Below are 27,478 nucleotides of genomic sequence, written 5' to 3'. Positions count from 1 at the left end.
ATGGGTCCATTCTGGGTGAAACAGAAAATCAATGAAGTGGCATATGAACTTGCACTTCCAGGAACCTTTAAGATTCACCCTGTTATCCATGTGTCGCCACTGAAGCCAGCAATGTCAGATCCCTTCCCTGATCAAAGGTCCAGACCTCCGGAGGCTGTAACCATTAACGAACAAGAGGAATTTGAGGTTGAAGCAGTCATAGACTGCAGGAAAAGGGGCGGCCAGACACAGTTCCTGATTAAATGGAAGGGTTATGGTCCTGAGGAGAATTCATGGGAGCCGGCCCAAAATGTTCACGCCCCTAGACTTGTCCGGGAGTTCTATCGTAGCCACCCACGGAGGAGAGATCAGTTGGGCACCCGGAGGACACTAGTTGCTGTATGGTCTAATTATCCTGTTCCTGTTCCTTTGCATCTGCTGATTGACTTGTTGCTTACCCTGCTTGATCCTGACCTCTGCTGACTATCTCCTGCTCTGACCCCTGGCTCGTTTGACTTCTCTCCTGGATACTCCTATTGATCTGAACTCCTGTTACCGAACACGGCGAGTGACCTGACTACTCTTTGCCTGCTGCCTTGTACTACGCTGCTCCCACTGTTACCGAACCGGCCTGTCTGACCACGCTCACTACTCTGCCATCCATCCGTCCTGCATGGATCCGGGTATCACTGCGCAGACCTTCACGTCAGGCTCTCTACCTGTATATACCCCTGGCGGATCCCTCTACCACAGGCGGGTGTACTCAGGGGCCACGACCTGGTCACTGTCTGCTCCAAGTCCATCCCCACCATCAGGGGCCCTGGTGAACAAGCAGAGTGAGGCTTAGACTCTGCGCTCTGGGGAATCCTGTCCTGTGGATTGCTAGAGGTACCGTCAGGCGGTGTCTTACACCTGGTGAGGAATTAGCTGAGCCACTCACTTGCTATTATTTTTATTACTCCACGTGGATATTTTAAATTGTTACTCGTGACCATTATAATAAAGTACTACACTATTCAGTACCTTTCTGGCTCCTGTGGCTGAGCTAATTCCTGCCCAGGACCATTTTGGCACCCACCCTGATGGATGGAGCTGGATGACTAACCCATAGCTGCCAGCATACCGCTGTATCCCCAGATGTGTGAAGTGTATAACCCATGCTCATTATTACTTTTGTTCTGGTGAGTGTACACCCGTCCCAAGGGTGAATTACCTTTCTGGAGTTCATGCATTACTGTTCGTCACAGATAAACCACACGTGCCATTCATAGGCACTCTCTGAGTTGGTACTTTCACATGAAGGACATTCCATTCTTCAGGAATGATTATATGAACTTTTTTTAGCACCATTTACCAGTTTATATCATTATTGCACTTATTTGCACTTTTTTGATTTTTCATGCGTTTATGATTGATAACATGCATTTATAGCGCTGCACTATTACTTTAACATAGAATAGTTACATGATTAAAGAGAATGAAGTTATATAATTATATTGGGAAATTAGAACTAGACATTCCCAATTATTTGAGATATAAGTGTGAAAATGTTTGACATTTGAAAATAGAATCTATGACATTCATTAGGAAATGCATTAGTTGTCTGATCATTTTGGAGAAACAGCAAACCAAAAAAAATAATATAGGTGTACTTTTTATTTTAAATTATAAGTATTCTCATATTCAAACAGAAAAACGCCAACGGGACAAAGCCCGTGGTTCTGCGCCACCTAGCGAACATATACGGCATTGCATCTAGAAATGTGCTAGACGTGATTCTGGATTTACTAACAGGAAAAGAGTCTACAAGTAGACTCTTTTCAATGAGTTTGCTAGATGCCTTTCTGAAGACTGACAGATCTTGATTGATTGAATTGAGTCTGCCTGAATGTTCAGCGTCTGCTGGTAGACTCAATTCTTAGTAAATCAGGGCATATATGTCATGAAATGAATCACATTCATTCCTACTGTTGACTCTCTTCTCCATCTTTATTCCAACTTACGGAAGTGCAACTATATACAGTTAGGAACAGAAGAGTATCTTCGGACTGACCTTGACCTCCCTCCTCCCCTCCCCCCCCCCTTTTTTTGTACACTTAGGCCCATATTTTTGTGTACACTAGTCCTGGAGTCTGACGTGGTATCTCCCACTATCGATTCCTCATCAGGGTAAGACTCAGAAAACGTACACCCATCCAGAACACTATTTCCATTCCTTGGTTGTGGACATATGTAACACATATTGAGCCTCCCGCTGCCCTACTTTTTAAAAGAGAGGAAAGAAAAAAAAAAAATCCCCCCCTCCCCAACCCATTCTCCAGGTGTATCTGCCATTATACCTTGTTTATAAACCCTGAAGAGAAAAAAAAAAAGAAGGGGGGATGGGTATAATAAAAGATAGATTTTAGAGGTTCAAATATAAATTACTGTATCACCCAATATATGGCTTCCCAAGTATCCAAAAAACATGCAGACCAAAAAGGGATTTGTGAAAAGAGATTCACAGGAAAGCGGCTACATTATGAACAGAATGCGATACTTGGAAAAATTTCCAAAAATTATGCTTTATTACACATTAATGATTGACACACGAGCAATAGCCCTGGTTTACCATCACCCCAGTATGAGACAATACACACAGACCTAAAACCATTAAAATCACACCAAGACCGGTCTAGATTTATGTGCTGCAAAGGCTATGACCACCATAGTCTAAAGCATTTGCAGCACCTGCACATTGGTTACACTCCCTGTAGGAGGTGTATTCAAAAAATGATACCATAGGTATATAATATCACATGCTATGTATATAAGCACATATTGTTATCATATAGGTTACACTCCCTGAAGGAGATTTTTCCAATAATTGTACCATGGGTATATATAATATCACATGCAAGCCAAAAAGACAGATACAGTTACCATCTGGAGAGAAGCATAACCCTAAGCCTATATAAGGCAATGTGGGTAAAACATTGAATGAAAAGGGGGAAATAACCCCAATAATATGATAATGGATTCATGCAGTACAACCGTATAGAGGCACATGTGGTTGGGGCCCATTCATCTGTAATATACATGAATAGTTGCGGGGATTCTTATAGGTGAAAGAGTCCCTGTTATTGTCTTGATGGAGTAATAGATGCAAATAGCAGAGGCCTGCTTTATATGGTTTCTTCACCACAACATGTGGACTGCAAACCACTTTAATATTTGAAACAAGATGAGGCCCAGTAGGTCTTCCGCCCGTTGCAATATATGTAGTATGCCTTGTTTCTATATAAAACACCATAATGTCCCCATCCTGTAATAAGACAAACGATATAAGAATAGTCACTTTAAAAGTCGATCTAAATATTAGGTCGACTAAAATGCCAAAAATACGTTCCAACATGAGGATATCGGCATTTCTAGATTTAGTTGCTGATGATCTTAAAAATCTTGAGTGGAGAATGCCAATTGGTGACAATCTTACAAAAAAAGAAAGAAAAGCCCTTAAAGAATTAAAAGAGACCAAAAATATAGTAATTAAGAGAAGCGATAAGGGGGGTAATGTAGTTATTTTAAACGAACAAAACTATGTCAAAGAGGTGAAGCGCCTATTGGGGGATTCATCTACATATAGGAAATTACTTATTAATCCTTTCCATGTAGTGGTGAAAAAACTAAACTCTATGTTAACATTGGGTAAAGAGGCGGGTCTCCTAACCAAAAAGGAGTTTGAATATCTGAGAATTGAGGAATTTAATCATCCTACCTTTTATATTATTCCTAAAATACATAAAAATCAAGAAAATCCTCCAGGTAGACCTATTGGCCTTGATTCACTATTGGGCGTGGGCGCATATTCGTGGGCGAACGCCCAATTTTCATGGGCGACCGTCTATTTTTTACCCTGCAACCAAATTCACTATTGACCAGCGCCCATAAGCAGATGCCCAATCTAATTCACAAAAAGACACACGCCCGGAATCAGACTCACAAAGCAGACTTGCTAAGAAGCATGTCTAACACCATGAAAAATCACTGCAGAGACATGTTCACTTAGAAATTTGCTTTGCCAAATATCAGGACTTCACTTTAAACAATATCTGCTATTTCCAAAAAAATTAAGAATGTGTTAAAAATCGTTTTTTTGAAGGAAATCGACACAGTAAAAATCTAGACGCCCGTGCAGTGTCTTTGGCAGATATAACTGAGCATGTGCAGAACACATTTTAGACGTCTGCCATGGGCGTTTGCTTTTTAGCCACTGCCTAATAGTGAATCTTACTCGGTCGCGACTACTGTGTTTAATAAACAGAACTAAGCATATCTTCATGTATTCTAATTAGATTTCCTTAGTTCTAGTGATTCTATTTTTGTTTCTTATCCTTTATAATTATTTCTGTAATGATTTTACTTATTTCAAAGGTCTAGATAATATTTATTTTGACAGCTGAATGTAAAAATAAAGGTCTGCAATAAAAAAAACAAAAAAAAAAACAGCGTGGGTCCCCCCTCTCATCCTTACCAAGCCCTTCAGGTCTGGTATGGATATTAAGGGGGAACTCCACGCTGAAATTTAAAAAAAAAAACAGCGTGGGTCCCCCTCAATATCCATACCAGACCCTTATCCGAGCATGCAGCCCGGCAGGTCAGGAAAGGGGGGAGGGGGGACGAACGAGTGCCCCCCCCTCCTGAACCATACCAGGCCACATGCCCTCAACATGGAGGGGTGCTTTGGGGCAGGGGGGCTCCCCCCCCAAAGCACCTTGTCCCCATGTTGATGAGGACAAGCGACTCTTCCCCACAACCCTTTAACAAGGGGGCCTCCAGATCCCGGCCCCCCCCCTACGTGAAGGAGTCTGCGGTACATGGTCCCCATGTACATGGGGCGGGGCCAGCCGGGGACATCATCCGAGTGACCCACCCCATGTCACATGCTTGCTCTTCCCGGCTGGCCCCGCCCCATAGCTATATAAGAAATGTCAGACTGTCTCCTGCATTCAGCTAGTTAGCCTCAGTGGAGAGACAGGATGACATTTCTCAAATAGGTAAGGGGCGGGGATGATGTCCCCGGCTGGCCCCGCCACATACCTATATAAGAAATGTCAACTAGCCTTTTCTTCACAAGGCTGGAAGCCTCGGACGGGAGCGGAACTTTTTTTTTTTTCTTTTTTCGGGTCCCTGCCGCCGCCGCCGCGATTGACGTTGGATCTACTTCGGGGGACATTGTTTTAATAAAGGACTTGTCAAAGATCCTGTACTGTGTTTTTTTTACACCACACTTTTTTTTTTGTGAATGAGTCTGCGGGACCATGTACCGCAGACTCATTCACGTAGGGGGGGGCCGGGATCTGGGGGCCCCCTTGTTAAAGGGGGCTTCCAGATTCTGATAAGCCCCCCGCCCGCAGACCCCCACAACCACCGGCCAGGGTTGTGGGGAAGAGTCCCTTGTCCTCATCAACATGGGGACAAGGTGCTTTGGGGGGGGAACCCCCCCTGTCCCAAAGCACCCCCCATGTTGAGGGCATGTGGCCTGGTATGGTTCAGGAGGGGGGGGCGCTCGCTCATCCCCCCCCTTTCCTGACCTGCCGGGCTGCATGCTCGGATAAGGGTCTGGTATGGATATTGAGGGGGACCCACGCTGTTTTTTTTAAAAATTTCAGCATGGAGTTCCCCCTTAATATCCATACCAGATCCAAAGGGCTTGGTACAGATGGGAGGGGGGACCCCACGCTTTTTTTTTATTATTTATGCTATAAAGGAAATTATTTTACATTCAGCTGTCAGTGGGAAACCCCGCTGACAGCTGAAACATTAACACATGGCTGTCGCTTCTAAAATCCCGCATGAGTTATGTTATCAACTCATGCGGCGTTTTAGTAGTGAAAACCAATGCAGAGCTCATGTTTCAGCTGTCGGCGGAGTTCCCCACTGACAGTTGAATGTCAAATTATTGCAGGGATTTATAAACAGTTTTTTAAATAACCGGCGTGGGGTCCCCACTCTCATCCATACTAAGCCCTTCGGGTCTCGTATGGATGTTAAGGGGTAACTCCACGCTAAAATTAAATAAAAAACAGCATGGGGTACCCCCCAAAATCCATAACACATACTTATCCGAGCATGCAGCCCGGCAGGTCAGGAAAGGGGGGGGGGGGCGAGCGAGCGCCTCCCCCCCTCCTGAACCATACCAGGCCACATGCCCATACCAAATTATTCAAACATTTGTAAACAGAACAATGAACTGAAATGGTTTGGCATTTGTACCCCAAATATGACGTTCCCTGAGGCATTGGTAAACCGAGGTACGCCTGTATTAGTATTGCAATCCTTTGTATTGGGATACATAGAACCAACATACATCTGAATTGGCAACATAGCACAACATTTGTGTCACATTGGAGATATCTGGCTAGTTACACTGACCTTGCCCAGGGACCTAGGATTGATTCACAACACAGAAATACAGGCTGGATTAGCAATGTAGCTCCGTGGATTAGTGGTTAGCACTACTGCCTCATAACTCTAGGGTTGTAGGTTTGAATCCCAACCACGGTAAGGAAGTATCATGATCTCCGTGTGTGCCTGTCTTCGAATACATGTTCTGCCAACATCTTTGCTTTCTGTCTAAATGATCCCTAAAATGTGAATAAGAATGAGGCCTTGTCTGTTGAAACACCTTCAAAGCTGCACCTTATGTGAATGTCATACAATGGGATAAGGGCCTGGAGCACTAATAGATTTGATAATGATGGTTTACACTCCATCCACTTTTGTGAAGGATTTGGCAAGCAAAGAGCTGACAGAGAGAGAGAAGAGCGAGCCAGTGAGACGAAGAAGGGTGAGCGAGAGATACAGACTGAAGAGTGATAAAGAGAGACATACAGAAGAGTGAGCGAGAGAAAAGAGTGAGCCAGTGAGACGACGAAGAAGAGTGAGCGAGAGATACATACAGAAGAGTGATAAAGAGAGACATACAGAAGAGAGAGTGAGAGAGAAGAGCGAGCCAGTGAAACGAAGAAGAGTGAGCGAGAGAAACATACTGAGGAGTGATAAAGAGAGACATTCAAAAGAGTGAGCGAGAGATACATACTGAAGAGTGATAAAGAAAGACATTCAGAAGAGTGAGCGAGAGAGAAGAGCAAGCCAGTGAGACGTAGAAGAGTGAAAGAGAGATACATACTGAGGAGTGATAAAGAGAGACATACAGAAGAGTGAGCGAGAGAGAAGAGCGAGCCAGTGAGACGAAGAAGAGTGAGCGAGAGATACATACTGAGGAGTGATAAAGAGAGACATACAGAAGAGTGAGCGAGAGTGAGAGAGAAGAGCGAGCCAGTGAGACGAAGAAGAGTGAGCGAGAGATACATACTGAAGAGTGATAAAGAAAGACATTCAGAAGAGTGAGCGAGAGCGAGAGAGAAGAGCGAGCCAGTGAGACGTAGAAGAGTGAGCGAGAGATACATACTGAAGAGTGATAAAGAGAGACATTCAGAAGAGTGAGCGAGAGAGAAGAGCAAGCCAGTGAGACGAAGAAGAGTGAGCGAGAGATACATACTGAGGAGTGATAAAGAGAGACATACAGAAGAGTGAGCGAGAGAGAAGAGCGAGCCAGTGAAATGAAGAAGAATGAGCGAGAGATACATACTGAGGAGTGATAAAGAGAGACATTCAGAAGCGTGAGTGAGAGATACATACTGAAGAGTGATAAAGAGAGACATACAGAAGAGTGGGCGAGAGTGAGAGAGAAGAGCGAGCCAGTGAGACGAAGAAGAGTGAGCGAGAGAAACATACTGAAGAGAGATAAAGAGAGACATTCAGAAGAGTGAGCTAGAGAGAAAAGCGAGCCAGTGAGACGAAGAAGAGTGAGCGAGAGATACATACTGAAGAGTGATAAAGAGAGACATACAGAAGAGTGAGCGAGAGTGAGAGAGAAGAGCGAGCCAGTGAGACGAAGAAGAGTGAGCGAGAGATACATATTGAGCAGTGATAAAGAGAGACATAAAGAAGAGTGAGCGAGAGAAAAGAGCGAGCCAGTGAGACGATGAAGAGGAGTGAGCAAGAGATACATACAGAAGAGTGATAAAGAGAGACATTCAGAAGAGAGAGTGAGAGAGAAGAGCGAGCCAGTGAAATGAAGAAGAGTGAGCGAGAGATACATACTGAGGATTGATAAAGAGAGACATTCAGAAGAGTGAGTGAGAGATACATACTGAAGAGTGATAAAGAAAGAAATTCAGAAGAGTGAGCAAGAGTGAGAGAGAAGAGCGAGCCAGTGAGACGTAGAAGAGTGAGCGAGATATACATACTGAAGAGTGAAAAAGAGAGACATTCGGAAGAGTGAGCGAGAGAGAAGAGCGAGCCAGTGAGACGAAGAAGAGTGAGCGAGAGATACATACTGAAGAGTGAAAAAGAGAGACATACAAAAGAGTGAGCGAGAGTGAGAGAGAAGAGCGAGCCAGTGAGACGAAGAAGAGTGAGCGAGAGATACATACTGAGGAGTGAAAAAGAGAGACATTCAGAAGAGTGAGCGACAGATACATACTGAAGAGTGATAAAGAAAGACATTCAGAAGAGTGAGCGAGAGAGAAGAGCGAGCCAGTGAGACGAAGAAGAGTGAGCGAGAGATACATACTGAAAAGTGATAAAGAGAGACATTCAGAAGACTGAGCGAGAGAGAAGAGCGAGCCAGTGAGAAGAAGAAGAGTGAGCGAGAGTGAGAGAGAAGAGCAAGCTAGTGAGACGAAGAAGAGTGAGCGAGAGATACATACTGAGGAGTGAAAAAGAGAGACATTCAGAAGAGTGAGCGAGAGATACATACTGAAGAGAGATAAAGAAAGACATTCAGAAGAGTGAGCGAGAGCAAGAGAGAAGAGCGAACCAGTGAGACGTAGAAGAGTGAGCGAGAGATACATACTGAAGAGTGATAAAGAGAGACATTCAGAAGAGTGAGCGAGAGAGAAGAGCGAGCCAGTGAGACGAAGAAGAGTGAGCGAGAGATACATACTGAGGAGTGATAAAGAGAGACATACAGAAGAGTGAGCGAGAGTGAGAGAGAAGAGCGAGCCAGTGAGACGAAGAAGAGTGAGCGAGAGATACATACTGAAGAATGATAAAGAGAGACATTCAGAAGAGTGAGCGAGAGAGAAAAGCGAGCCAGTGAGACGAAGAAGAGTGAGCGACAGATACATACTGAAGAGTGATAAAGAGAGACATACAGAAGAGTGAGCGAGAGTGAGAGAGAAGAGCGAGCCAGTGAGACGAAGAAGAGTGAGCGAGAGATACATACTGCGGAGTGAAAAAGAGAGACATTCAGAAGAGTGAGCGACAGATACATACTGAAGAGTGATAAAGAAAGACATTCAGAAGTGTGAGCGAGAGAGAAGAGCGAGCCAGTGAGACGAAGAAGAGTGAGCGAGAGATACATACTGAAAAGTGATAAAGAGAGACATTCAGAAGAGTAAGCGAGAGATACATACTGAAGAGTGATAAAGAAAGACATTCAGAAGAGTGAGCGAGAGCAAGAGAGAAGAGCGAACCAGTGAGACGTAGAAGAGTGAGCGAGAGATACATACTGAGGAGTGATAAAGATAGACATTCAGAAGACTGAGCGAGAGAGAAGAGCGAGCCAGTGAGACGTAGAAGAGTGAGCGAGAGATACATACTGAAGAGTGATAAAGAGAGACATTCAGAAGAGTGAGCGGGAGAGAAGAGCGAGCCAGTGAGACGAAGAAGAGTGAGCGAGAGATACATACTGAGGAGTGATAAAGAGAGACATACAGAAGAGTGAGCGAGAGAAAATAGCGAGCCAGTGAGACGACGAAGAAGAGTGAGCGAGAGATACATACAGAAGAGTGATAAAGAGAGACATTCAGAAGAGAGACTGAGAGAGAAGAGCGAGCCAGTGAAATGAAGAAGAGTGAGCGAGAGATACATACTATGGAGTGAAAAAGAGAGACATTCAGAAGAGTGAGCGACAGATACATACTGAAGAGTGATAAAGAAAGACATTCAGAAGAGTGAGCGAGAGAGAAGAGCAAGCCAGTGAGACGAAGAAGAGTGAGCGAGAGATACATACTGAAAAGTGATAAAGAGAGACATTCAGAAGACTGAGCGACAGAGAAGAGCGAGCCAGTGAGAAGAAGAAGAGTGAGTGAGAGTGAGAGAGAAGAGCAAGCCAGTGAGACGAAGAAGAGTGAGCGAGAGATACATACTGAGGAGTGATAAAGAGAGACATTCAGAAGAGTGAGCGAGAGATACATACTGAAGAGTGATAAAGAAAGACATTCAGAAGAGTGAGCGAGAGCAAGAGAGAAGAGCGAACCAGTGAGACGTAGAAGAGTGAGCGAGAGATACATACTGAAGAGTGATAAAGAAAGACATTCAGAAGAGTGAGCGAGAGAGAAGAGCGAGCCAGTGAGACGAAGAAGAGTGAGCGAGAGATACATACTGAGGAGTGATAAAGAGAGACATACAGAAGAGTGAGCGAGAGAAAAGAGCGAGCCAGTGAGACGACGAAGAAGAGTGAGCGAGAGTTACATACAGAAGATTGATAAAGAGAGACATTCAGAAGAGTGAGAGAGAAGAGCGAGCCAGTGAAATGAAGAAGAGTGAGCAAGAGATACATACTGAGGAGTGATAAAGAGAGACATTCAGAAGAGTGAGTGAGAGATACATACTGAAGAGTGATAAAGAAAGAAATTCAGAAGAGTGAGCAAGAGCGAGAGAGAAAAGCGAGCCAGTGAGACGAAGAAGAGTGAGCGAGAGATACATACTGAAGAGTGATAAAGAGAGACATACAGAAGAGTGAGCGAGAGTGAAAGAGAAGAGCGAGCCAGTGAGACGAAGAAGAGTGAGCGAGAGATACATACTGAGGAGTGATAAAGAGAGACATACAGAAGAGTGAGCGAGAGATACATACTGAAGAGTGATAAAGAAAGACATTCAGAAGAGTGAGCGAGAGAGAAGAGCGAGCCAGTGAGACGAAGAAGAGTGAGCGAGAGATACATACTGAAAAGTGATAAAGAGAGACATTCAGAAGAGTGAGCGAGAGAGAAGAGCGACCCAGTGAGACGAAGAAGAGTGAGCGAGAGTGAGAGAGGAGCAAGCCAGTGAGACGAAGAAGAGTGAGCGAGAGATACATACTGAGGAGTGATAAAGAGAGACATTCAGAAGAGTGAGCGAGAGATACATACTGAAGAGTGATAAAGAAAGACATTCAGAAGAGTGAGCGAGAGCAAGAGAGAAGAGCGAACCAGTGAGACGTAGAAGAGTGAGCGAGAGATACATACTGAGGAGTGATAAAGAGAGACATACAGAAGAGTGAGCGAGAGAAAAGAGCAAGTCAGTGAGACGACGAAGAAGAGTGAGCGAGAGATACATACAGAAGTGTGATAAAGAGAGACATACAGAAGAGAGAGTGAGAGAGAAGAGCTAGCCAGTGAAATGAAGAAGAGTGAACGAGAGAAACATACTGAGGAGTGATAAAGAGAGACATTCAGAAGAGTGAGTGAGAGATACATACTGAAGAGTGATAAAGAAAGAAATTCAGAAGAGTGAGCGAGAGAGAAGAGCGAGCCAGTGAGACGTAGAAGAGTGAGCGATAGATACATACTGAAGAGTGATAAAGAGAGACATTCAGAAGAGTGAGCGAGAGAGAAGAGCGAGCCAGTGAGACGAAGAAGAGTGAGCGAGAAATACATACTGAGGAGTGATAAAGAGAGACATACAGAAGAGTGAGCGAGAGTGAGAGAGAAGAGCGAGCCAGTGAGACGAAGAAGAGTGAGCGAGAGATACATACTGAAGAGTGATAAAGAGAGACATACAGAAGAGTGAGCAAGAGTGAGAGAGAAGAGCGAGCCAGTGAGACGAAGAAGAGTGAGCGAGAGAAACATACTGAGGAGTGATAAAGAGAGACATTCAGAAGAGTGAGCGAGAGATACATACTGAAGAGTGATAAAGAAAGACAATCAGAAGAGTGAGCGAGAGAGAAGAGCGAGCCAGTGAGACGAAGAAGAGTGAGCGAGAGATACATACTGAGGAGTGATAAAGAGGGACATACAGAAGAGTGAGCGAGAGAAAAGAGCGAGCCAGTGAGACGACGAAGAAGAGTGAGCGAGAGATACATACTGAGGAGTGATAAAGAGAGACATTCAGAAGAGTGAGCGAGAGATACATACTGAAGAGTGATAAAGAACGACATTCAGAAGAGTGAGCGAGAGAGAAGAGCAAGCCAGTGAGACGAAGAAGAGTGAGCGAGAGATACATACTGAAGAGTGATAAAGAGAGACATTCAGAAGAGTGAGCGAGAGAGAAGAGCGAGCCAGTGAGACGAAGAAGAGTGAGCGAGAGTGAGAGAGAAGAGCAAGCCAGTGAGTCGAAGAAGAGTGAGCGAGAGATACATACTAAGGAGTGATAAAGAGAGACATTCAGAAGAGTGAGCGAGAGATACATACTGAAGAGTGATAAAGAAAGACATTCAGAAGAGTGAGCGAGAGCAAGAGAGAAGAGCGAACCAGTGAGACGTAGAAGAGTGAGCGAGAGATACATACTGAGGAGTGATAAAGAGAGACATTCAGAAGAGTGAGCGAGAGAGAAGAGCGAGCCAGTGAGACAAAGAAGAGTGAGCGAGAGATACATACTGAAGAGTGATAAAGAGAGACATACAGAAAAGTGAGCAAGAGTGAGAGAGAAAAGCGAGCCAGTGAGACGAAGAAGAGTGAGCGAGAGATACATACTGAGGAGTGATAAAGAGAGACATTCAGAAGAGTGAGCGAGAGATACATACTGAAGAGTGATAAAGAAAGACATTCAGAAGAGTGAGCGAAAGAGAAGAGCGAGCCAGTGAGACGAAGAAGAGTGAGCGAGAGAGAAGAGCGAGCCAGTGAGACGAAGAAGAGTGAGCGAGAGTGAGAGAAAAGAGCAAGCCAGTGAGACGTAGAAGAGTGAGCGAGAGATACATACTGAAAAGTGATAAAGAGAGACATTCAGAAGAGTGAGCGAGAGAGAAGAGCGAGCCAGTGAGACGAAGAAGAGTGAGCGAGAGTGAGAGAGAAGAGCAAGCCAGTGAGACGTAGAAGAATGAGCGAGAGATACATACTGAGGAGTGATAAAGAGAGACATTCAGAAGAGTGAGCGAGAGAGAAGAGCGAGCCAGTGAGACGAAGAAGAGTGAGCGAGAGATACATACTGAAGAGTGATAAAGAGAGACATTCAGAAGAGTTAGCGAGAGAGAAGAGCGATCCAGTGAGACGAAGAAGAGTGAGCGAGAGATTCATACTGAAGAGTGATAAAGAGAGACATACAGAAGAGTGAGCAAGAGTGAGAGAGAAGAACGAGCCAGTGAGACGAAGAAGAGTGAGCGAGAGATACATACTGAGGAGTGATAAAGAAGACATTCAGAAGAGTGAGCGAGAGATACATACTGAAGAGTGATAAAGAAAGACATTCAGAAGAGTGAGCGAGAGAGAAGAGCGAGCCAGTGAGACGAAGAAGAGTGAGCGAGAGATACATACTGAAGAGTGATAAAGAAAGACATTCAGAAGAGTGAGCGAGAGAGAAGAGCGAGCCAGTGAGACGAAGAAGAGTGAGCGAGAGTGAGAGAGAAGAGCAAGCCAGTGAGACGAAGAAGAGTGAGCGAGAGATACATACTGAAGAGTGATAAAGAGAGACATTCAGAAGAGTGAGCGAGAGATACATACTGAAGAGTGATAAAGAAAGACATTCAGAAGAGTGAGCGAGAGCAAGAGAGAAGAGCGAACCAGTGAGACGTAGAAGAGTGAGCGAGAGATACATACTGAGGAGTGATAAAGAGAGACATACAGAAGAGTGAGCGAGAGAAAAGAGCAAGCCAGTGAGACGACGAAGAAGAGTGAGCGAGAGATACATACAGAAGAGTGATAAAGAGAGACATACAGAAGAGAGAGTGAGAGAGAAGAGCTAGCCAGTGAAATGAAGAAGAGTGAACGAGAGAAACATACTGAGGAGTGATAAAGAGAGACATTCAGAAGAGTGAGCGAGAGATACATACTGAAGAGTGATAAAGAAAGACATTCAGAAGAGTGAGCGAGAGAGAAGAGCGAGCCAGTGAGACGAAGAAGAGTGAGCGAGAGAGAAGAGCGAGGCAGTGAGACGAAGAAGAGTGAGCGAGAGTGAGAGAAAAGAGCAAGCCAGTGAGACGTAGAAGAGTGAGCGAGAGATACATACTGAGGAGTGATAAAGAGAGACATTCAGAAGAGTGAGTGAGAGATACATACTGAAGAGTGATAAAGAAAGAAATTAAGAAGAGTGAGCAAGAGCGAGAGAGAAGAGCGAGCCAGTGAGACGTAGAAGAGTGAGCGAGAGATACATACTGAAGAGTGATAAAGAGAGACATTCAGAAGAGTGAGCGAGAGAGAAGAGCGAGCCAGCGAGACGAAGAAGAGTGAGCGAGAGATACATACTGAGGAGTGATAAAGAGAGACATACAGAAGAGTGAGCGAGAGTGAGAGAGAAGAGCGAGCCAGTGAGACGAAGAAGAGTGAGCGAGAGATACATACTGAAGAGTGATAAAGAGAGACATTCAGAAGAGTTAGCGAGAGAGAAGAGCGATCCAGTGAGACGAAGAAGAGTGAGCGAGAGATACATACTGAAGAGTGATAAAGAGAGACATACAGAAGAGTGAGCAAGAGTGAGAGAGAAGAACGAGCCAGTGAGACGAAGAAGAGTGAGCGAGAGATACATACTGAGGAGTGATAAAGAAGACATTCAGAAGAGTGAGCGAGAGATACATACTGAAGAGTGATAAATAAAGACATTCAGAAGAGTGAGCGAGAGAGAAGAGCGAGCCAGTGAGACGAAGAAGAGTGAGCGAGAGATACATACTGAAGAGTGATAAAGAAAGACATTCAGAAGAGTGAGCGAGAGAGAAGAGCGAGCCAGTGAGACGAAGAAGAGTGAGCGAGATAGAAGAGCGAGCCAGTGAGACGAAGAAGAGTGAGCGAGAGTGAGAGAAAAGAGCAAGCCAGTGAGACGTAGAAGAGTGAGCGAAAGATACATACTGAGGAGTGTTAAAGAGAGACATTGAGAAGAGTGAGCGAGAGATACATACTGAAGAGTGATAAAGAAAGACATTCAGAAGAGTGAGCGAGAGAAGAGCGAGCCAGTGAGACGAAGAAGAGTGAGCAAGAGATACATACTGAAGAGTGAAAAAGAGAGACATTCAGAAGAGTGAGCGAGAGAGAAGAGCGAGCCAGTGAGACGAAGAAGAGTGAGCGAGAGATACATACTGAGGAGTGATAAAGAGAGACATACAGAAGAGTGAGCGAGAGTGAGAGAGAAGAGCGAGCCAGTGAGACGAAGAAGAGTGAGCGAGAGATACATACTGAGGAGTGATAAAAAGAGACAAACAGACGAGTGAGCGAGAGATACATACTGAAGAGTGATAAAGAAAGACATTCAGAAGAGGGAGCGAGAGAGAAGAGCGAGCCAGTGAGACGAAGAAGAGTGAGCGAGAGAGAAGAGCGAGCCAGTGAGACGAAGAAGAGTGAGCGAGAGTGAGAGAAAAGAGCAAGCCAGTGAGACGTAGAAGAGTGAGCGAAAGATACATACTGAGGAGTGTTAAAGAGAGACATTCAGAAGAGTGAGCGAGAGATACATACTGAAGAGTGATAAAGAAAGACATTCAGAAGAGTGAGCGAGAGAAGAGCGAGCCAGTGAGACGAAGAAGAGTGAGCAAGAGATACATACTGAAGAGTGATAAAGAGAGACATTACGAAGAGTTAGCGAGAGAGAAGAGCGAGCCAGTGAGACGAAGAAGAGTGAGCGAGAGATACATACTGAGGAGTGATAAAGAGAGACATACAGAAGAGTGAGCGAGAGTGAGAGAGAAGAGCGAGCCAGTGAGACGAAGAAGAGTGAGCAAGAGATACATACTGAGGAGTGATAAAGAGAGACATTCAGAAGAGTGAGCGAGAGATACATACTGAAGAGTGATAAAGAGAGACATTCAGAAGAGTGAGCGAGAGAGAAGAGCGAGCCAGTGAGACGAAGTAGAGTGAGCGAGAGATACATACTGAAGAGTGATAAAGAGAGACATTCAGAAGAGTGAGCGAGAGAGAAAAGACTTGGTTGGTGAATCCACACATCAAACTTGTCACAAATACTGGTGTGCATTTTTCCCCCAAATGCATAGCAGACCCTTATCCCAGCAGGCAGGTACCGCACGCCTTCAAAGATTTATTTCCTTTGTTGATTTACCTGCTTCGTTCCCACTATATGCAATTGAAAATTACTCTTTAAGTTGCCAATTTTACTGTGTTTTCTAGAGAATTACTAACTAGTTGTGTTTTCAATTGTGTGTAGCATTGCGATTTCTATTTGAGTCTAGATGTTAAATTGCTAATAAATGGCCACAATTCTCAAATACCTTTGAACTCTCGCTGCAACAAATGGCGTATGTTAATACACTCACATTCACATTCATTATATCCAATATCAGGTACGATGTCAATGCACAAATCGCACCTGAAATTGCACACCCTGGATGTGACTTGTCATGTGATTGGCATGGCCAGCAGCTTGCTCTTTGCATGGCAAATTGCACACAATGTTACTGGGGGCTAATAACTCTGTCACATCTAATCCGATGCAGCAATTGCCCAACTTACAGTGAAGTTACACGAGTTCACAATCCAATTGGATGTGAACAGAGCCAACAGTGGCCAATAGAGTGCGACTTGGTCTACGATTTGCAAGTCGCCTGTCATGCCAATTGCATGGCAATCGCAAACAATGTTACTGGGGGCCACCCGGTCACATTAAAGCAGATTTCTAAGTGGTGTTATTGACACCAGAGTCACATCATGTGACTTGCATTGAAGTTGCATGATTTCAAAGTCGGGGTACATGGTGATTTCAAGTGCAATTTGCAAGACATCCGACACCGATCTCTCAGCAAATTGCATGAAAAGTAGTGTATTCATTACTCCATTCTTACTTGCGGCTCCAACCAAGTTTAAACCACAATCTGAACGCTACAATAGCGTGCACATTGAGTGGGACTTGGCATGTGATTTGCACAACATGCAAGTTGTAAATCGTCTGCAAAGTCGCACCCTATTGTCTGCTATTAGAGCGACCACATGGGTGCGTTTCAAACACTGATTTCTTAAGTAGTACATGTACTACTTTAGTGGCAATTTGCATAGAGATCTGTGTCAGATGTCTTTGAAAATTGCATTGAAATGGTCAACTTTACTGTAAGTCGCATGATTTGTAAATCAGCTTTGCCCAGAGTGTAATGTTTGGTGAAGTTTGATTTCTGGAGTGTTTTGCCAATTGATGGAAAATTCATCATACTAGTCAAATCGATTTGTCATTTTCAGTATTGCATACAAGATGTGGTCATGTGACTGTCTTAACTCATGTGAGATCTGGAGGGAATTGTGACCATAGTAGCAATAAAGGTTTCAATTGGGGTTCCCTTTTACATCCCTGCTCAATGTTCTGTTGTATGCTGCACACTTACATTTCACTGTATATTTTTTCTGATTTGTGGGGCCTGTATACCAAGGGTTAATGCAGGTAGGAAGAGGATTCATCAGGTGAAAACACTTTCACTGACCAAATTAAGGTCAGTGGTGGGTGTGGCTTAATTGGGTGTGGGGCCTTGTTTGGCACGCTCCAAATACAACCTAGCTTACGTGCAGTAGTGAGTGATTTGGCCTGTTACTAGGCCGGGTGGTTTTTGACTAAGTCTTTGCTTGTAGTGGTTTGGGGAGGAAGAGATTTTGTGCTGAATTGCCCCAGACACCACTCAGGCTGTGTTTGGAAGTGGGCTGGAAATGTTTGCATATTTTTGGCCTTGTAAAGTGTGTTATTGCACAATGATTGTGTTTTTTCTCTTTGCATTGAAAGCCTCACACATGTCAATCGTTTTGTTTAAAATCTGCTCTTGTTTTAATTTTGCTTGCTTATTTAGACTCCAATGCATTTTTCTGACAAACCTGCTGACAAATGTATGTGTAGGGGATTTGTAGAGGTGGGAGGGGTTTTTTTGCACATGCTTTGTTTTCTTGATATTTTGATGTGTAGACTTTTTTTGTGAATGGATCTTCATATTAAGTGATTGTGTAAGTAAATCTTCTGTGCGTGAAAATGTTACTTGATTCATCTTCCCCTTAGTTTCCTGCTATAACCTGTGCATGCACAGTTCATTAGAAGTATCTTTAGATTGTAAGCTCTTATGAGCAGGAGTGTTTTATTTTCGCCACATCAATGCTATTCTTTTTGTGACTCACCAAGATATTGACTGTACCTACTTGTTCCTACTGACAAAATAAATGAAGATATATTTGATCAATAAATGTTGGACTGTTGTTTTTGTGTTTATTTTATGTTCAATATATGACCAACCTTAATAGTTACTTTGTATACTTATATAATCTACTCAAATGTAGCTTGTAAGAGTGTGAATATGCAAGTGGGTGCAAACTGGCTTTTTCAAAAACAAAACACAAAAAAGAACCCATTTGCACCACAATATTATGTACCAATGAATACGTCACATTCACTGTGCAGCCAGCTACAGGTGTTCTACAATTCGATTTACAGTTATAAAATAGTCCACACTGTGTTGATTTTTGGCCTTTGGAAACCAATATATATTAGCCAAGGTTAAAAAAACAAATCACTGAGAAACACACATTCGTGAAAGCTATCATAGCCGCGCATAAAAATGCGCGATAGGGTACAAAAATGCGCATTCGCATACAAATAAGCACCAAACAGGTGTACCCCATGGCGCACTAGCGGCTATCCTCCCGGAAGTCCGTCATCACGTGCGCGCGCACCCGGAAGTGGTTGTGGAGTGTTAGTGGATGAGGAGTGGTTGGAGGTTTTCTGTTTGCTGAATATTTTGAGAACTCTATTGGCATTTGGACATGGCGAGAGCACAGTTCTCAACTGAGGAGATGATCCTTATATGTAAAGTAAGTATGGCCATTGCAAATATGTTAATAACATGTGAGGGACAGGTAATTGCAATTTTTTGGGTGGGGCCTAGCAGAATCTCACTTGGTGCACATGCTACTTATCTGTACATTAGCTCCTGGGTATTGATGGGTCAATGATATTAACCACTTGCCTACTGGGTACTCATACCCCCTTCCTGTCCTGGCCAATTTTTATCTTTCAGCACTGTTACCCCTTTGAATGACAATTGTGCGGTCATTAGAGATGAGCGAATCGAACCAGGCGAACCGGAATTCGAGTCGAATTTCAGGAAATATTCGATTCGCGTCGAATCCGAAATTTTGCCTACTTCGGGTGCGCGAATCGAACATTTCCCGATCAGCCGGTAAAAGTGTCCCTGCAGTGAGCTCCGCTATTTCTGACAGTTCTCTGACAGAAGGAACACATGTTTAGCGGTTGAAACATTGTATCTATTAGTTTACATTTAGGATACAGATGTTTCAACCGCTGTACATGTGAAGAAGCTGTGAGAGAACTGTCAGAAATAGAGGAACTCTGCACATACACTTTTTGCCGGCTTGGAATTATTCTTCTTTTCATCCTACTTCTTCTTCTTCTTCATCCTCATCCTCAGAAGAAGAGGATGAGGATGAGGATGAAGAAGAAGAAGAAGTAGGATGAAAAGAAGAATAATTCCAAGCCGGCAAAAAGTGTATGTGCAGAGTTCCTCTATTTCTGACAGTTCTCTGACAGCTTCTTCACATGTACAGCGGTTGAAACATCTGTATCCTGAATGGAAACTAATAGATACAATTTGTATCTATTAGTTTCCATTTAGGATACAGATGTTTCAACCGCTGTACATGTGAAGAAGCTGTCAGAGAACTGTCAGAAATAGAGGAACTCTGCACATACACTTTTTGCCGGCTTGGAATTATTCTTCTTTTCATCCTACTTCTTCTTCTTCTTCTTCTTCTTCTTCATCCTCATCCTCTTCTTCTGAGGATGAGGATGAAGAAGAAGAAGAAGAAGTAGGATGAAAAGAAGAATAATTCCAAGCCGGCAAAAAGTGTATGTGCAGAGTTCCTCTATTCTGCAGATACACTTAGAGGAGCTCTGCAGATACACTTAGAGGAGCTCTGCACATACACTTTTTGCCTGTTTGGAATTAATCTTATTTTCATCCTACTTCTTCTTCTTCTTCTTCTTCTTCTTCTTCTTCTTCTTCTTCTTCATCCTCATCCTCATCCTCAGAAGAAGAAGAAGAGGATGAAGAAGAAGAAGAAGAAGAATAAGAAGAAGAAGTAGGATGAAAATAAGAATAATTGCAAGCCGGCAAAAAGTGTATGTGCAGAGTTCCTCTATTCTGCAGATACACTTAGAGGAGCTCTGCAGATACACTTAGAGGAGCTCTGCACATACACTTTTTGCCGGCTTGGAATTAATCTTATTTTCATCCTACTTCTTCTTCTTCTTCTTCATCCTCATCCTCATCCTCAGAAGAAGAAGAAGAGGATGAGGATGAAGAAGAAGAAGAAGTAGGATGAAAATAAGAATAATTCCAAGCCGGCAAAAAGTGTATGTGCAGAGTTCCTCTATTCTGCAGATACACTTAGAGGAGCTCTGCAGATACACTTAGAGGAGGATTTTTGAGAATCATCTCTAGCGGTCATGCCACATTGTACCCATCTTAAATTTAGATCAGTTTTTTCACACAAATAGAGCTTTCTTTGGGTGGTATTGACTTGCTGCTGTGTGTTTTACTTTTTGCTCGATAAACAACAAAATAGCTCATAATGAACAAAAGTCTGTTTATATTATAACATTTGGTAAACCGGTAATTTAGCAACACTGATGTGCGTTGATGAGGCAGCACTGGTGGGTGGCACTGCTGGCCACAGGTGGGCGGAACTGTTGGGTGGCACTGGTGGGCACTGATCATCAGGGCACTGATCATCGGTGCAGACCCCTGCTCTGATAACTGCTGGTTCTTGGCAGTACTTTCCACACATTCTGACAGTGTGAGGAAAGTGCAGCCAAGACCCGGCAAATGCATTTCCCGGTGATCAGTGTGTCATTGGACATGGCTGATCACATGGTAAAAAGCCGCTGTGATTGGCTTTTACCATATCACGTGATCAGCTGTGTCCTTAGGACACAGCAATCACGGAGAGTGCGTTCTGCCAGGATGTCATATGATGCCCTCCCAGAGCTGCCTGGATGCAGTGTAGCGTTATTCGGCAATCTGCGGTCACCAAATAGGTAACCAGCTAGGCCTTCATGGCTAATCTTTGAATATCTGGACATGTATACTGCGTATAATGCATTACATTCTACAATGTGTTGGTGTACATGGTATTACAGTGTATTACAGTGTGCAATGCGTTGCTGGATTCTGCATGACAGTGTACAGTGCATCACAGTCTACAATGTGTGGGTGTACACGGTATCACAGTGTGCAATGCGTTGCTCTATCCTGCATGACAGTGTACAGTGCATCACAGTCTACAATGTGTGGGTGTACACGGTATCACAGTGTGCAATGCGTTGCTCTATCCTGCATGACAGTGTACAGTGCATCACAGTCTACAATGTGTGGGTGTACACAGTATCACATTGTACAGTGTATTACAGTGTGCAATGCGTTGTACACTGCAGTGTGCACTAAAGCATTTTACACTCATGCACTGTACACACTAACGCATTTGACATTTCTAGTGTGCAATGCGTTAGTGTGCAATGCCTTCGACAATACAATGCATATGCAGTATTGGTGTATGTTTATGAAGCACAGATAATTAATCTGATTTTAGTTATCAAGGAGAGGTCTTCTCTGTCCCCCTGTTTATGAGGTGGAGGACAATTGTTTTCCGAAGAAGAGAGGAGACTTTTTTTCAAGGAGATCTGTATAGATTTCCAGAGATATGTGTAGATGGTTGAGGGGCTGCATGTGATCTCCGGAGATAATTGTGATCAATGATCACCTGAGTTAAACCAGTGAATGAAAAGTGTAAAAAAACATGGATTGAAAATAATCTGCACTGACCACTGTGCTTTGTCAAGCCACATATTGGCACATTCTGGTTTCACACAGATACGATGTGAAATTTGCAGTGTTTTCTGTGCAAGCGCTGCACCGCATCACAACCGCAACCCCTTCATGCCACCTGCTGTGGCTTTCTAGGTGAAGTTAACAACACACCAAAATTGGTACACAAAGCGTATTGCGATTTGCCAAATTGGATCGCATGCCTATTCACACCCATGTGCATACCCTGAAAAAGGGTCCTGCACATTTCTGGCCCGGATGCGGTGCAATTTGAGGTGTGCAAAATGTTTGTCTCTAATTGCAACGCACACAAATTGCATGTGATTTGCCCAGGAGTGCGGTGTTAGACCACAATGCATGTATGTGAAGCCAGAATAAAAGTATGTGTATTTTGTCTACTTTTACTTGCGCATGTTAACATTATGTAAGTGCGTTATTCTTCTGTTTAACATGCTATAGAAGTGGAACATGCATTTGGATGTAGTGTTTTTGTATGTGCATTTTGGAAGTATTCTAAACACACATTGACCCTAGGACCACACCATATCTTAAGCCGCGTTTGTCAGAAATGCTGTATAGTACATTTAAAGCGGATTTACACTCCACCTATCAAAAAATAACAGTCATCAGCTACAAAAACAGTAGCTGCTGACTTTTAAAAAGCAGCCGCTTACCTTTCCCTCGGTCCTGTGGTGTGTCCCCCGCAGCTCCTTTCACCGGCTGTCCTGGGTTCCAGGAGGACGGCATCTTCACTGTGGGAACCCGGCAGTGACAGCTTGTGGCTTCACAGCCGGCTACCCACTGTGCATGTGCGAGTAGAGTTGCGCTTCATGAATGGTAACATGTCAAATGTTCCCAAAGACTACAAGGAGGGAGGACACCTTCCGTTTCTAAACGTCTAGGCGATCGTACCGGAAGTAGGAGCATGTACCTGTCAAATTTGGGGACCCGCTACCCAAGGGTGCCAATCCTTAAGGGGGAATGGGGGAGCAGTCCTTAAAGCGGAACTTCCCCTTTTGGATGGAGCTCCGCTTTAAGATGATTTCCTATGGTATATGTTTACACATGTGCTTTTTCACATGGCTTGTTTTTGGGGAAAAGGTCAGAGCCTTTTTGGAACTCCAAAAGTGTCATGTTTTTGTCAAAATACTTAAATGGAAACACTGCAGACAAGAACGTATTTCATGTCGTCTGCGTTTTGCCGTTTTACATCTGCCTAGCAACAAAAATGAAAACATTAAGGCACAAAAAATACATAAGAAACAAAAAACAGCGCAAAACCCAATGCAGAGACGGCTACAACACAACCTGTGTTGCCTTAGGCACTTGAGTGCACACTTGGCCACAGGTGATTTTAACAGGCGTTTTTGGGGTCAAAGCATGTGTGTTTGCATTTGTGGAAAGTGTATTTTTGATTTTATTTTTGGTGTTGTTTTGTAAGTATACTTTGGCAAACTGCACATCTGCATTCAACTTTGTGGTGAAAATTAACCAAATAATGTCCCAGCCAAAATGACATGCATTTTTTTAATGTGTGGCCAGAACACACACAAAAATGCTGTTACAAAATAATCCAAAATACAGGCTCAAACAAGACAAACATGCACATCCAAATTTCAAACAATGTTTTACAAAACATATCTAATGACCAAAAAGCACCAACAAAGTGGATTACAAAATACACCACAATGAGAATTCAAATGTCCAAACAAGCATAAATTGCCCTTTTGTGCCCATGGAGTGTTGTGTTTTCTTTCAATGCTCATTTAGGTGCGTGCCTAGCATATTTGTTAAATGCCAAAATGTGCAGCAAAATGCATGTTTGCTAACAGCACTTGGGGTGCCATTAACAATGAATGGCACACAAGAGCACAATGCGTATTTAAAGACCATTTGAGCACAATTTAGAAGTGCTGCAACAATTGTGCAATTCTGCCAACAATTATGCAATTCTACCAACAATTATGCATTGCTCAGGTGAGAATGCATTGAAAATAACAATACAATACAATTATACTGTATGTACTTATGTATGTGTATACACACACACATGTAGATATAGTTCATGTTTTAGCTTGCCTTTTGGGACAATTATCCCCTACTTTGTGTCTGATATTTGGTATGTTTGATTACACAAACCTCTCACATTTAAATTCTTGACCTTTTTTTGTCACCCACAGGTTCTGCTGTTACGCAAGTATGACGGTGGCTGTTCGAATTTTGCCAAGCAGACCATCGTGCGCCACATCAAACATCGGCTGTGGCAGAGATTCCACCACCGCTCCACTGTGCTGCAAATCCAGCACAGTTGGAGCGATGTGAAGCGGCGCAACCCGCATTTTTTGAAAAAGGTTGCCCGCCGAATCTCTGGTAAGTCAAGTTGTTATTAAAAAGTTTACTTTCAGTTTTGTATTGTGAAAAATGTTTTGCTACATTCATTCTGAATTTGTTTGGCAATAATGTTGTCTTTGTTGACTTGTTCTAGCCACAGCTGATGGGCGCCAGGCGGTGATCTGCTTGGCAAAAAAGCCTCACAGGAGGACAGCCACCGTCCACTTTTTCCGACCACAGGCAGGGCATCCCCTGCGGAGACTCCGAATTGTGGAAGGTAAGCACAAGCTCTAGAAGCTTGGACCTCATGACTTTGCCATTGTTGGCATCTCCACACTGATCTCCACTGACTGTCAATTGTACATTAATGTCACACACATTGCTTGTAAATGACATGATAACTGTGACAGAAGCGTAGGCAGGACAGAACACACGGAGGATGCTAAACACACCAAGCGTTATTGTTATATGGAAAGCACTCAATCAGGGTAGGAATTTAGCATCCGGGTACCCAAAATGGGGGAGGAGAGGGGAGTAGCTCCAAACAATTGTAATTCAGCCCATGATAGGGCAATTTGTGTAGCGATGGCCCAAGCATGTATTAATCCAAGCAGGCAGCTCCTGCTAAAGTAATAGGGAGGTTCAATGGGGCAATCCAGGCAAAAAATGTATGAGAGATCCACGGGACAGTACAGGCAGGGAAAATCGGGGGATCCAGGGGGGTAGTTCAGACAGGAGGATTGGGGCATTCACGGTTTAGGCAGGAGTATCCTCGGGCACACAGCAGGTAGCAGGCAGGAGTACCCTTGCACACAGCGGATAGCAAGCACCTCTAGCCCCCCAGGTATCAGCAGAGTACTCAGCGGGTTCTTGGAGCTGGGGAGGTCTGGCCTCAGCTCAGACTTCCCAACAGCTGCTCATGGCGACATACCGGGGACCAACAGTAGACTGGGTCCTGCTCCGGTCTTCTTAAGCCAGAGCAGGACGCTTCCCGGTTGTCCTGGCAATGGCCAGCCCAGCGTCAGGTCGCCGGGGCAACAAGGCACGCCCCGCTCACTGGGGCCGTGCTCAGGGAGCATGGCCTTTGTCTCTGGCGGCCGCAGAGTGCGGGAAGGCTCGTGGCTGCGCTGTGCCCACCGGGGGGCATGCAGGGACACCACGGCGGCCTGTGCCATTCGGGCCAAGCGGGGTAGCCGACTCCTTGGCAACTTTGCTGAGGAGAGGTGCTACCCGCACCACAGTGGGTGTTTTCTCCCCTCCTGAACAGCTTTTGATGTAGGCTTGTGCAGGACCCTAGGAATCTGCAAGGGGAAGAGAGGGGGGATGATGAAAGGAGAGCAAGGGGGGAGGAAGGGACAGCAGACTGGAGGGGGACTGGGACAAGAACCTTTTGTTAATCACTAATAGAGCTGTGTTTGGTGTCATTTGATCCCCAATGGCTGTTTGTTTGTGGTGCGGGATTTTTGCCTAAAAATATTATGGCTTCGATGTTCACAAACATATCCCATCAAAATCGCAGTCATAACATTTTGTTTATACATTTGACAGAATTGGACTTCTTTTGACCCATTAAATTACAATATTTGTATGTTATTTATGCTGTTTGAAAGTTGCAGAGTATACAAATTATGGAATATTTTGGACTAAAATGCAACTCCATGATGTACAGCCAATCTCATTTGGTGAGGCCCCATAAAATGACAGAACATGAGAAATATTCTACAATGCATAGTACGTTATTATTAACACATAAATACAGTATTATAGAGAGGGGACATCTGGGGGGATTTCTGGTTAGTTTTGGGGATGGGGGAATTTCAGAATCTTGGCTTGTCCTTACATTGGGAATCATTCTAACGGAAATGTTTAACATTGTCTTGACTTCCTTACATTACTGCCATGTGGCCTTTTTGGTGATCTGGTATATATGGTCTACAGCCAATCATATTGACCAGGGTGCTGTGATTGGTCCAAATACCATGTGATAAGTGTGGTCCAATCCTATTAGGACATCCAAGAGTTCCTAATATCTAAATTGACATTGTAATCATGTCATTGCATAGCAAATGCATGATCAACAAGATTAACAAATCATCCTCCTACCATGACTTGCTATCTGCTGTAGTGCGGTGGATAAAGTTGTGGAAAATGATGCAGTCTGCCCCAGTGGATGTACATCCAAAGTCAAAACACAACAAATTAGGGACACGAATGCAATTGTGCCTGTATGTGTGGCCTGACACCAGGAAATGGACAGTTGTCATTTAGCCCTGTGGCCTTAGCTTTGGCACACAGGTTTGTGAGAAATTACTAAACTTCTGCCATGTTTTTAGGTTAGTAATGTTCCAATTCTGTGTTATTCTTTTTGTAGAACAAGACAGTGAAGAGGAGGGCCAATGTAAGTGCCTTGAATGTGATTGGCTGTTCTCTGTGTGCATTATGTAACTTTGATGTGTGCAATGTGTTTGTTGTGTTCTATCTTGTTGTTTATGTAGCACCAGCTATGTTGGAAGAGGGGGATGAGGAGGAGGGCACATCCTCTCAGGCTCACTGTAAGTGCATTGAATGTGCTTGTCTGTTCTCTGTGTTCCTTGTTGTCCTTGGCTCTCTCAAAGAGGTTGTTGTTGTTCTTCTTCTTCTTCTTTCTTGTTTGTGTAGTACCAGCAAGGTTGCCTACAGTGGAGGAGGAGGAGGCGGTGGTGGCACCACCACCACCACCACCATCACCATCACCACCACCACCACCACCCCTGTCTCCACGGTCGCCTGTGCTGCCGGAGACTCCCTCACCTCCAGCTCACTGTAAGTGGCTTGGATGTGCTTGCCTATTCTCTCTGTGCATTATGTAACTTTGATGTCTGCAATGTGTTCTGTTCTATCTTGTTGTTTATGTAGCACCACCAGCCATGTCAGAAGAGGGAGAGGAGGAGGATCCCTCTTCTGAGGCACACTGTGAGTTCATTGAATGTGCTTGTCTGTTCTCTGTGTTCCTTGTTGTCCTTGGCTCTCTCAAAGGGGTTATTGTTGTCCTTTCTTGTTTGTGTAGTTCAAGCAAGGTTTTCTCCGGAGGAGGAGGCCCACCAGCCACCTCCAGAATTTGGCCCACAGCAGGAGGCTCCCTCACCTCCAGCTCACTGTAAGTGTCTTGGATGTGCTTGCCTATTCTCTCTGTGCATTATGTAA

At 44.0% G+C, this 27,478-nt stretch overlaps 1 protein-coding gene across 1 annotated transcript; it reads left to right on the top strand.

Moving 5' to 3' along the window:
- Window positions 1-27,478, top strand: LOC149470739 (uncharacterized). Its single transcript, XM_089660744.1, has 8 exons — window positions 1-186; window positions 24,145-24,334; window positions 24,450-24,572; window positions 26,667-26,693; window positions 26,791-26,847; window positions 26,954-27,097; window positions 27,191-27,247; window positions 27,342-27,478. Exons 1-8 carry the CDS (start codon window positions 1-3, stop codon window positions 27,476-27,478), a joined length of 921 nt encoding a protein of 306 aa, XP_089516870.1.

This window comes from Staurois parvus, unplaced genomic scaffold (genome assembly GCF_062004578.1).
Source record: "Staurois parvus isolate SC_StPar_1 unplaced genomic scaffold, SC_StPar_1.0 ptg000032l, whole genome shotgun sequence".
NCBI lineage: Eukaryota > Metazoa > Chordata > Amphibia > Anura > Ranidae > Staurois > Staurois parvus.
This window is presented reverse-complemented; position numbering and strand designations above follow the sequence as displayed.